This window comes from Pelobates fuscus, chromosome 6 (genome assembly GCF_036172605.1).
Source record: "Pelobates fuscus isolate aPelFus1 chromosome 6, aPelFus1.pri, whole genome shotgun sequence".
NCBI classification, from domain to species: domain Eukaryota; kingdom Metazoa; phylum Chordata; class Amphibia; order Anura; family Pelobatidae; genus Pelobates; species Pelobates fuscus.
This window is the reverse complement of record NC_086322.1, coordinates 186,920,013-186,933,081: the sequence shown is the minus strand read 5'-3', so window position 1 is coordinate 186,933,081 and position 13,069 is coordinate 186,920,013. Positions and strand designations below refer to the sequence as shown.

Here is a 13,069-nt window from a genome sequence, read left to right as displayed (position 1 = left end):
ACAAACACTGACCATACAAACACAGGCTGTCACATTTGTGTTTCTGGTGTGTGCTGCTGTATGTCGTTTTTCTCTGGTGTTTGCTGACTGTATGCAATGTGGTGTGTACTGGCTTCATGTAGTGTATGCTGGTTCTATGTTGTGTGTTTCTGGTGTTTTCTGGCTGTATGTTGTATGTGTCTAGTGTGTGCTTGCTGTATGTAATAGTATGTAATATGGAGAGTGCTGGATGTATGTGTGTCTGGTGTGTGCTGACTGTATGTTGTGTTCGTGTGTGTCTGGTGTATGTTGACTGTGGGGGCTGAGCCATCCATACAAAGACTCACACACACACACACACATATCATAGACAAACTGACACATACATACGCAGACTGGAAAATATAGAGTGCACACTTACTGGTAGCTACCTGGATGCCTCCCCGTGCTCTGTGCTGAACCTCCTCTTCTCTTTCTCTCCCCTGATCTGTACTCTGTGACCCAGGAGGAAATTAAATATACTCACTTCCGCTCAGCACAGTGCCACCTGTGGCAGCTAAAGGGAACAGCTATCTAAAAGCCAGGTCACCAGGAGCTTGCATTGGACTAAATCCCCTGCTCCACATTAACATTTGCTGGGCAGTTGAGGCCTATGTTTGATCTCCCAACCAACCCATTAAGTTACAGGGAGCCCTATCTGGTCTGGTGCTGCACTGTCCACTTTGTCCTCAGCAGGAACAGTAAAAATGGGAAAAAGTAAAGGAATGACATTCCCACACGTCCCTGCAGGACTCAAGGATCCTTGATGTGCTACTCCTCGACCAGGCATATTGGTTAACCAATTCAAAACACTTGATGGATTCAGCCTTGAGTGCAGATGCCCTATTTTCATGTAAAATTTATTATGCACCCTCAGATAGAAGTGTAAATTGCCACCTAAGTATACAGACATTCAGTATTAAACAGATTTCTCTGCCTTATTTTATACCCGTAAGCAGAAAATATTTAGTGTGAACACAGCGGCTTTAAAGGGTAATTAACAAAATTAAAATAATGTTTTACACATCTGTAATCCAGCGCAGGGCAAAGCTCCTGGCACTGCATTCAACACCCCCTCTGGATGTCACAACAGCCATGGCGAGGTCCGATCAAAGGCTTCTCATAGAGAAGGGAGGAGATAGGGAGTGGGGAGGGAGAAAATGAGGAGGAGGCATCTTTACCAAAAAATACAAAATAACTGCACATACGGATTAATAACACCATGACAACTTCTAAAAGCAGAAGTGGTCGTGCTGGTTGGACTAACCCTTAACTGTTTGAAGCCTCCAATTCTCTTTTTCACAGCTTTCTCAGGAATCCCAGTCCCCACCATTTTTAATAAATATCAAATGGTAGTAAATTAAAAACGGAATAGCAAAGATGACACAAAAACTGATGAATTTTTAAATTCCCTAACTCCACTATAGTCACAGCTTGACTGTACCTTGAATTTTGCAATTCGGTTTTCAGTTCCTTTAAATTCAGCATCTACTGAATATATCTCAGTAATTTTTTTAAACCTTGCATTTGGTTTGAGGTAACCTGTGTGTTCCCAGAATTAGCATTAGATATGTGTGTGACACCTCTCAATTTGATGGAATGAACTAATAATAAACTAATAAATAACTAAGGCTGGACTTGCCTTAAAGTAGCACTATAGTCCAGCCATAGGAATTATACTAAAGCAAACAAGTTAAATATGTATCTATATTATGTCAAGTGAAATTGTGAATTATGGATATCATAAGTCAATAATAATTCACCTCATCAATACAGTATCTGTATACAAAGTAACATTCACAGTATCCTGTATACAGAGTAACATTCACAGTATCCTGTATACAGAGTAACATTCACAGTATCCTGTATACAGAGTAACACTCACAGTATCCGTGTACAAAGTAACACTCACAGTATCCGTGTACAAAGTAACACTCACAGTATCCGGTATACAAAGTAACACTCACAGTATCCTGTATACAAAGTAACACTCACAGTATCCTGTATACAAAGTAACACTCACAGTATCCAGTATACAAAGTAACACTCACAGTATGCTGTATACAAAGTAACACTCACAGTATCCTGTATACAAAGTAACACTCACAGTATCCTGTATACAAAGTAATACTCACAGTATCCTGTATACAAAGTAATACTCACAGTATCCTGTATACAAAGTAATACTCAGTGTCCTGTATACAGAGTAATAATCACAGTATTCTGTATAAAAAGTAACACTCACAGTATCCTGTATACAAAGTAACACTCACAGTATCCGTATACAAAGTAATACTCACAGTATCCTGTATACAAAGTAATACTCACAGTATCCTGTATACAAAGTAACACTCACAGTATCCTGTATACAAAGTAACACTCACAGTATCCTGTATACAAAGTAACACTCACAGTATCCTGTATACAAAGTAACACTCACAGTATCCTGTATACAAGTAACACTCACAGTATCCGTATACAAAGTAACACTCACAGTATCCTGTATACAAAGTAACACTCACAGTATCCAGTATACAAAGTAACACCCACAGTATCCGTATACAAAGTAACACCCACAGTATCCGTATACAAAGTAACACTCACAGTATCCGTATACAAAGTAACACTCACAGTATCCTGTATACAAAGTAACACTCACAGTATCCTGTATACAAGTAACACTCACAGTATCCGTATACAAAGTAACACTCACAGTATCCTGTATACAAAGTAACACTCACAGTATCCAGTATACAAAGTAACACCCACAGTATCCGTATACAAAGTAACACCCACAGTATCCGTATACAAAGTAACACTCACAGTATCCGTATACAAAGTAACACTCACAGTATCCTGTATACAAAGTAACACTCACAGTATCCTGTATACAAAGTAACACTCACAGTATCCTGTATACAAAGTAACACTCACAGTATCCTGTATACAGAGTAACACTCACAGTATCCGTGTACAAAGTAACACTCACAGTATCCGTATACAAAGTAATACTCACAGTATCCTGTATACAAAGTAACACTCACAGTATCCTGTATACAGAGTAACACTCACAGTATCCGTGTACAAAGTAACACTCACAGTATCCGTGTACAAAGTAACACTCACAGTATCCGTATACAAAGTAATACTCACAGTATCCTGTATACAAAGTAACACTCACTGTATCCTGTATACAGAGTAAAACGCACAGTATCCTGTATACAAAGTAACACATTAATGGTATCCTGTATTCAAAGTAACCCTCACAGTATCCTGTATACAAAGTAACCCTCACAGTATCCTGTATACAAAGTAACACTCGCAGTATCCTGTATACAAAGTAACCCTCGCAGTATCCTGTATACAAAGTAACCCTCGCAGTATCCTGTATACAAAGTAACCCTCGCAGTATCCTGTATACAAAGTAACCCTCGCAGTATCCTGTATACAAAGTAACACTCACAGTATCCTGTATACAAAGTAACCCTCGCAGTATCCTGTATACAAAGTAACACTCACAGTATCCTGTATACAAAGTAACACTCACAGTATCCTGTATACAGAGTAATAATCACAGTATCATGTATACAAAGTAACACTCACAGCATCCTGTATACAAAGTAACACTCACAGTATCCTGTATACAAAGTAACACTCACAGTATCCTGTATACAAAGTAACACTCACAGTATCCTGTATACAGAGTAATAATCGCAGTATCATGTATACAAAGTAACACTCACAGTATCCTGTATACAAAGTAATACTCACAGTATCCTGCATACAAAGTAATACTCAGTGTCCTTTATACAGAGTAATAATCACAGTATTCTGTATACAAAGTAACACTCACAGTATCCTGTATACAAAGTAACACTCACAGTATCCTGTATACAAAGTAACACTCACAGTATCCTGTATACAAAGTAATACTCACATCACCTTGAATTCACTGTGTATTGTCACTTTATTAAATAACCCTAAGGTTTGTAACAAATGTATCTACAATAAAGGGGCATGGTTACATGTTTATTCTCAGACTTGTTGATGGACCTTAAGAAAAAAAAGATGTGCAATGGCATAGCAGCTTCGCTGAAGATTAATTTCATGCATATTGTTTTATTCTGGAAAAAGTGCAGATATGTATGTCATCAGTTTTGGCTTGCCCAAAGCTGTCACTGTCAAGGCAGCTGAGTGTGAGATACACATTAGCTGAGCTATTTTTTCTGAAATTTTGGGGAACTTATTAATCACACTTCCAATACTTCCAGTGCAAGCCAATTAAATCGATTTGATATTCTGCCATTCCTGGTATATGGTAAAGTTACATTTACCGTTATGAGAATTTTAGTATTAAAAGTGCTACACTAATAAAACACAGAACAATGTTTGACTTAGAGAATTTTTCCATTTTTCCAAGCTCTCTATTTAGTGTCAATAACCCTGGGAATTTAAAAGGGAACTGTCACTTTCTGGGATTTTTAAATTTGTAATATCACTTTTATACTTCTATATTTAAAGGAAAACTACAAGTACTATAAACACTACACTGCGACCCAGCAGACCCCAGGTTAGTAGTCAAACAGTTCTTAAACAGTTTGACTACTAACATGAGTATGTAGTAATGGTTATGGTGCTTGAAATGTTCCTTTAAAAAATATGTGTTGTTGCGATGTGTTTCAAATAACATTAATTGTGTGAGGGGCAAATAAGGCCGTTTAGGAAGTGTATGAAGAGTAGCATAGTCTAGGGAGAGATAAGTCGGTTGAGGTGTGCCGGAACCGACGTCGCGGCAGGCCTGTAATAAAAGAGGGCCCACCCATGAGGTGTAAAGAAAAGTATAGATAGAGGGAGTGGAGGGTGGGGATCTGCTAATCGCTAAGAGCACGTACGGGACGGAGGAGGTGAGTAGGGGGTTTAAATAGGGTAACATGCCCCTCCCACAACTGCAGGCCAAGCCTTAGCATTTGTGTGAGGGGCAAATAAAGCCGATTAGGAAGTGTATGAAGGGTAGCATAGTCTAGGGAGAGATAAGTCGGTTGAGGTGTGCCGGAAACGACGTCGCGGCAGGCCTGTAATAAAAGAGGGCAAAAAATAGATACATGCCAGAACGTAGAACAATCAACAACTGATAAGAAAGAACTTCATTGCATATCCATATGGTAAATGCCTGTCGAAACTCTTGTAGGGAAGAGGTACGTATGTGGAAATAGCTGAGAGCTTCCATGACCTAGAAATTGAGTATATGGACCAATATGTAACTAGTTTAAAACTGAATGCCACCCTATTCTAGAGGGGTGACCAGAATAATTGGACGGATTGAAACCAAGCCTTAAAAAACGATGAACTAAAGAAAAGCCTGTATCTCGATGTTGTGAGGACTGGCTCAAATAGTGATATCTGTGATTGTGAGGCTTGATTAGAAAGAGAGAATAAATAGGTGCCCGGAACTTTAACCAGCACTCTTAATTGTGCGAGGGGGGAAGTAAGGTATATTAACGTGTTGGCCATCTTGGGTAGACTAAGTGTGGGGTAGAGAAAGTAAATGATAATCTCCATGAATAGGTGAGACTTCCTGAGACAATGCTGCTAGATGGATGTGGTGGTTGTGGTAAATATGTGGGACCTAAGAAAACCGTGAAAGCAGGTATAACAGCTTAACTACTAGGTTGGTGCCCGGTTCATAAGTACAGGCATCTAATAGGTCTGATAGTGATTGAAATAATTGGATGTTGATAGGAAAACTGTAAGATTTAAAATTTGTCCGGGAACCTGAAACGCCTCGAGTATGGTAATAATCTGGTATGAGAAATTAAAAAATTAGGTATATAAAAATATATTATCAGAAAAAGGATGGCTACATACAACTGCAAGCGACTTAAATGAGTAATAGACTCAGAATAAACAAAATGGTATGTGGACATGAAGCTGCGTATGAATGGTAAAGCTGTACGACATGTGAAGTTGTAAACTGGATAGGTAGAGTTGATGCAAGTTAGAGGTGGCAAAAAAAAAAAAAATAACACAATTGCAAATAGCAAAAAGAGACAGTAACCCTATACGCGAAAAGGAGCCTCAAAGGAGAAGAAGGCCCTAACACAAGTACCGCGAGTGTTAGTAGAAAAGAGCCGGACGTGAAAGATGATGACCACGAGCTAACAACGCCGGTAGCCAGTGAGCAGACCCCGAAACGCAGGGAACGGCAGCGGCCACGGGAGAGGCCGTAGGCAGAGCCATGTGGAATGCGCAGAGGAGCCACAGGAGAGATCATATGAAAAAGGTGCAGGAAGTCTATCCAAAACCGCCCCATAGACAACGGTAGCGAAAACAAAACAGGGGGCGAACAACTGAGAAGTAAGAGCGAACTCGGGGCCCCCTCCCGCTAGAGCATTACCCGTGGAGGCAGAGAGACACACAGAGTTCAGCTGTCGGAAAGGCAGCCCAGGAAGGGAATAAGTCGACTTGCGAGAACCGCAGCAAAGTGAGGAAGCGACCAGGACACGAAGAGAAAGGTAGGGGGTAGCCGAACCCCCAACAATGTGATGAGTACCAGACCTAGCCAGAGAGCTGAGGCGTAAAAAGTACTACGCCAGTGCCTGGCGGCGGAGACACGCCAGAAAAAAGACAAATAAACAGCGCATAAGAGAGTGTGTGAGTGAGTGTGTGTGCTGGCATACTAGCTAATGCCAAAAAGGTGAAACAATTAAAACTAGGATAGGTGAAAGGTGAGGCCCTGCTAGATGCCAAGCGGCATGAGAGGCTCTATCTATGCGTTGGCGCAAGGGGATTATGTGGCCAATAATGTGATCGTTGTGGCGGGGTGTCAGCCTCTCGGTGACAGTTAAACATAAGATAGAATGGGAGTGACATGTGAGGCTCTCTCTATGCCACAATGCGAGGCGACTAACTATGATTTGGCCCGAGGGGCGTAGTACCTCCGAGTATGAGGATGGGTGTTGGGGATGGGGATGGGTGTCCGCCTCGCGGACCACTAACCTAAGGCGAAGAAGCCATAAGGGAATTACAACTATTGGACACATAGGACCCTGACAGCCAGCCACAGCTAACTAAGAGGGGTGGGTAGCGAGTGAGAGAGAAAGGACGTGGGGGGGGGGGGGTCGTGCAGGAAAATAATGTAGCACTAGGAGCATGGCGGGCAAACGCGGTCCAGCCAAGTAGGGAAACGAAAACATAAAAGAAGAACGCAGGTCGGGCTCTGCAACGGGACCGAAAACCATGGTACGGCACCATATGAAAAACAGTTTGAGTAATGCGTCCATCCAAACATAAAAATAGCTTACGAACGTGAAAAAATAATGCAAACTGCATTCTACCAGCAACCGGCTGTATACATTCCCAGCAAACCGTCTGCATGGGTCTACAGAGATATCACTACAATGTGCAATTTAAAAAACCCACAATACTGGATGGATTGCCAAATCCGAGCACTAATAGCTAAATACTTAGATGCATGTTCATTTTTTTATTAATAACATTATTATATTTATTTATTGTTTAAACGTGATTGACTTTGATCTGTTAAGTCTCCAACACCCCTAGATGTAGAGACTCCGTGCCAGAGAAGGTACAGAAAATTCTAAAAGTTTAAACAGACGTGTCATTAGTGGCAATTGCAGTATAAAATGAGCGCTGCGTGTTTTAGGTCCCAAGGAAACTGTGCCTTTATTCATTCCTATAACAGTCACAGAACTTGCAAATATCGCGTTTCCATTAGCAGCTAATATCCTTCAGCAAACATTTACACAGAGAAATGAAAAACAACTGAAGCACGCTTAAAAAAAATAAAAAAATTAAAGCCACATGCATAACAGTAAGCCAGAAGATAATAGGAGAACAAAGTAAAAGTAATAAAAAAAACACAAAAAAGGACTGGAAATTAGACTTGATACGTGATAAAAGCGTGCTTGACAGTTTTTATAGAAATATGAGAAGATGGGTTTCACAAAGGCATTAGTGTAAGGACACAGTCCTCAGCAAAACCATGTGCAGACAAAAACTGTATGAAAGCCCCATCAGGCCACAGGGCTTTCGTGCAGAAATCAAGAGACAACTGGCGAAACAGCGGGCCGTTCGCGGGATGACAGGCGAATGCCAGAAAGCCACGAACCCCCGGCAACAACGAGCAACAGGAAACAAGGGAAAGAAAAACTCCCGAACAGCGGTAAGTAAAAACTCACGGACAGGGCCGGTGCAAGGATTTTTGCCGCCCTAGGCAAAAGTCAAGTTTGCCGCCCCCCCACCCCTCACAATGCCCCATGTTAACTAACGCAAGTGCTGCAGTGCTGCCGTGTTTACATTAAAAGGCCTGCAGGGACAGGCTATAGACACCAGAACCACTACATTAAGCTGCAGTGGTTCTGGGGACTAAAGTGTCCCTTTAATGTGAGGTAAATTAGAGATTAGTGCCACGAATAATATACTAGATTGCCTACTTACAATCAGATGAGGATGGTGATGGGCTCTAGCTGCAGTCTGGCTCCACTCGTCTGGTGTAGAACCGGATCTCTGGAGGCTGTTTGTGTTCTGGGAGAACGGAAAGCAGCTCCATTTTTTAAAGGCCCTTTACACAGCTCAAGGTCTGGGCCCCAGGGTCCACCTTCATGTTCCACCAAATAGTTTGTTCACAGGAGTAGGGGATGTCCTGATATGTGTGTGAATCTGTGTATGTACGGGATGCAGTGTGTGCGCCTGTAAGGGGTGCATTGAGTGTGTGTAAGGAATGCATTTTGTGTTTCTGTGTGTGTAAGGGATGCATTGTATGTAAGGGTTGAATTGCTTGTGTGTGTGTGTGTCTGTGTGTGTAATGCATTGTGTGTTTTTCTGTGTGCAAGGGGTGCATTGTGTGTGTGTGATGGATGTCAATCTCTCCCTCCTCCCTTGTCACTCTCTTCTCCCCCTCTCCCTCCCTTGTCACTCTCTTCTCTCCCCCCCCCTCGTCACTCTCTTCTCTCCCCCCTTGTCCCTCTCTTCTGTCCCCCCCTTGTCCTTCTCTTCTGTCCCCCCTTTGTCCCTCTCTTCTCCCCCCTTGTCCCTCTCTTCTCCCCCCTCTTGTCCCTCTCTTCTCCCCCCTCCCTTGTCACTCTCTTCTCCCCTGCGTGTCCCTCTCTTCTCCCCCCTCCCTTGTCACTCTCTTCTCCCCTCCCCACTCTGATTCCCCCTCCTAACCCCGTCAATTCCACTCCCTGTCAATTACTTCCCCCCCACCTTGTCAATTTATTTCCCCCCCTTTCAATTTATTCCCCCCACCCTGCCTGTCCATTTATTCCCCCACCCTCCCTGTCCATTTATCCCCCCCCTGTCCACTTATTCCCCCCCTCCCTGTCCATTTATTCCCCCCCTCCCTGTCCATTTATCCCCCCCTGACCATTTATTCCCCCCCTCCCTGTCCATTTATTCTCCCTGTCCATTTATTTCTCCCCCCTCCCTGTCCATTTATTCCCCCTGTCCATTTATTTCTCCCCCCTCCCTGTCCATTTATTTCTCCCCCCCCTCCCTCTCCATTTATTTCTACCCCCCCTCTCCATTTATTTCTCCTCCCCGCTCTCTCTCCATTTATTTCTCCTCCCCCCCTCCCTCTCCATTTATTTCCCCCCCCTCCCTCCCTCTCCCTCCATTTATTTCTCCTGCCCTCCCCTCCCTCCCTCCCTCCCTCTCCATTTATTTCTCCTGCCCTCCCCTCCCTCCCTCTCCCTCCATTTATTTCTCCTGCCCTCCCCTCCCTCCCTCCCTCTCCATTTATTTCTCCTGCCCTCCCCTCCCTCCCTCCCTCTCCATTTATTTCCCCCCCTCCATTTATTTCTCCCCCTCCATTTATTTCTCCCCCCTCCCTCTCCATTTATTTCTCCCCCCCCTCCCCCTCCATTTATTTCTCCCCCCCTCCCTCCCTCTCCATTTATTTCTCCCCCCTCCCTCCCTCCCTCTCCATTTATTTCAGCCCCCCCTTATTCCCCCCACCCTCCCCTACCTATGTTGTAGCGTGGCCGAGCTCTGTACTGTCCGCGGGTACAGGGAGCTTTTGTTTCCTGTACCCGGCCGGACTAAAAGGAAGTGAACACTCAGTGTTCACTTCCTGTTAGTCCGGCCGGGTACAGGAGACAAATGCTCCCTGTACCGGCGGATCATACAGGGCTCGGCCACGCTACAGTGAGGGAGTGACAGGAGGGAGCGCTGAGCGCTTGCCTCCTGTCAGCCCCTCTCCTCTGGCTGCGCCCGGGGCGGTGCGCCCTCATGGACGCACCAGCCCGGGCGAAGCTGCAGCCGCCTGAGGCTCTCTGCAGAGCGCTCGGGCGGCTGCAGCATTAGGGGGGCCGGCGCTCCTGGCGGCGCCCCTTCCCAAGGGGCGCCCTAGGCGGCTGCCTAGTCTGCCTTAATGGTAGCGCCGGCCCTGCTCACGGACTCAGAAGACATGACAGGACAGACAGCCGACCGGAGCAGAGCCCGAAAAGACCGCGGACGATCGAAACCGCGGGGGAACAGCAGGCCAGGCAAGGAGAACCACGAGGGACCAGGCGCGGAGGAGATGGCGACCGAAAATAGCGATCTGCGAATCGCTAAGAGCACGTACGGGACGGAGGAGGTGAGTAGGGGGTTTAAATAGGGTAAAATGCCCCTCCCACAACTGCAGGCCAAGCCTTAGCATATGTGACAATCCATGTAGTGTCTCCATCTTGGCTCTCTATGATTCATAGTTATCAATGTAGCCCTTTACTGTCATTGAACATAGTAAGTAGAAGAGGGGAAAGAGAAATGGTATTTCCATTTTTATCCTCATTTGCATTGTATGTTCTGGCTGAAATGGATTGTAATCTTTAATATTTAAATTAGATTTATTCAGTGGTGATTGATAATTTCTGTATCCAAAAAGGATCAATCAGACATGTTTTTCTTCTTCTAGGGCCAAGGAGTCTGTCAAGCATTTCCATGTCCATCAGTCTGGGTCATCCTTCAAATTCGGTTTTAACGAGTTTGCGACAATAAAAGACTTTAAGCAGCATTTTGCCAATCAGCCTTTGATAGGAAGTGAATCAGGTATGCTTTGTATTTTGGTGTTTATCTTTTATACATTTCTTTACATCAACCACAGCTATAGAAAATACTGATTTGTATCGCAACTTAGGACAGTGGAGTCATTTAAAGATTTAAAGGATAAGGTTCTTGTTAACTAAGTACTGAGACCATATTCAATTTGTACTTTGTGCATGCCCCTAAAGCAGATTTATAAAAGGTAATCTATAATTGCATTACATTCTTGGCATTATATCCTTGGGCAACCCTAAATGCGCAGCAGATGTCAGGATTGTGCTTTACTGTGACAAATGTGGTAGACACACAGACATGCACAAACCACACACATTACATTTTGAAATTTACCTTGAATTCCAAGCACTCCTCACTTTAGTAAATAACCGTTATAGTGTTTACTCCATTGGTGCTTTTTTAAAAACACTTTAGAGTAAATTATAATTGGAATATAATTATATTTTCTGACTTTACTCTGGAATCACACAACACGTTTCAAAGTGATGACAATTCAAAATTCATGGACTATTTTACTGCCATTAATGCCATCAATTAAAAAAAAATAGTCATTCAGTCAGAAAACATTGTTAACTTACGACCTGGCCTAAATCACGATTTCGTAATTAGGCTTTTATTGTTGCACTTGATAAACTGATATTGTTAAGTAAAAAAATAGCGCCTTCCCAGGCTTTTTGGTTACATCACAGGTTGAAGGTTACAGACAGTAAAGTATTGATGATAATAGGTGACATTAACCTGTTGTGTTCCATACCGACATTTTTACTATCATTTCAGGTATTGTTCATAAGTGTTTGTTGTATTATTACATTTTTTTTTATATGTTATATTGTAGTTAGTGTTCATTAGGCTTGGAGATTCATTTTGCTTTGAAATGCAATTCATTGGAATTCGGACCAATCAAGAGATCATTCGAATTACCAAACACTGAGCTGAATGTAGCCAAGTCACAAACTACAAAATGCTCAAAGGGTGAGCATGTAGTTTTGATTTGTGATTCTAAATATCACCAATGTTGCCAAAAAAGAAAAGTATTTATGGGGAAAAATACGTTGGCTAAGGGACAGTCACTAGATAATTTAATTTTTTTTTTAACAGTTATACAAGCGGGAAGTGAGCAGTAGATGGGAAAAGGAGGAGTAGTAAAAATATAAATTAATCTATATTGATATATCATATATGCAATAAATATATATTTATTTTTTACAGCTTCTCCTGTTTTTCATTCTCTTGGTTGCTCACTTGATCTGTGAACCAAATGGTGGGAAAATGTTCCTATTGGTCTTCTGTAATATATATTCATAATATTTATCTTGATTATCCCTTTTTCTCACCCTTTTGCTTTGTCTGAATCATTTTTCCAAATCCATTTTACCTAAAACCACTTCATAGCCATTTCAGAATGTGGCAGTGGTTATTGTGCCACTCTAAAATGGTTTAACTATTAACATTGGGGGGAAAAAACAGGTAACTTGTGGTACCATAACCACTTCAAAGTACTCTAGTGGTTATGGTGCTTAGAGTGTTCCTTTAAATCTGTATCTACGATTTATTTCGACTGACTCTCTTAGTCAATGAGCTATCTCTCTGGAAATACCCATTAATTCTTGGATTGTCCATAATTTCTATCTGAACATTGCCTTACTGGAACTTCACATCAGTTGAACAAATGAATGAACTTGCTCTACTTAAAAAAAGACTTTAATTTAAAAGCTGCATTTCATGTCACAATACACTACAGCAAACAGAGCATAGATGACACTAATGGGAAAGAATGAGTAATTCAAACAAAGGTGACTCATTCATACGAATCAAATAATGCACTGCATAAAGATTAGAGAGATTAAAACAAAAAGCAGGAGATTCCTTACGGAACAAAACCAGAAATACAGGAATAATATTCACATAGTGTATTCACATAATGTACGCAAGGAGCATTCATAGTACACATTAATTTATACAAATCAGCTGTCTGACCCTCCACATTAATTAG

The 13,069-nt window shown here is 42.4% G+C and overlaps 1 protein-coding gene across 2 annotated transcripts in view; it reads left to right on the top strand.

Moving 5' to 3' along the window:
* Window positions 1-13,069, top strand: part of DAPP1 (dual adaptor of phosphotyrosine and 3-phosphoinositides 1) — a 79,345-nt gene that overhangs the window by 48,163 nt on the left and 18,113 nt on the right. For both annotated transcript variants that reach the window (XM_063458600.1, XM_063458601.1), the window contains exon 3: window positions 10,934-11,067. In XM_063458600.1, coding sequence (XP_063314670.1) covers window positions 10,934-11,067 — 134 coding nt within the window. The remainder of the gene's footprint in view (window positions 1-10,933; window positions 11,068-13,069) is intronic.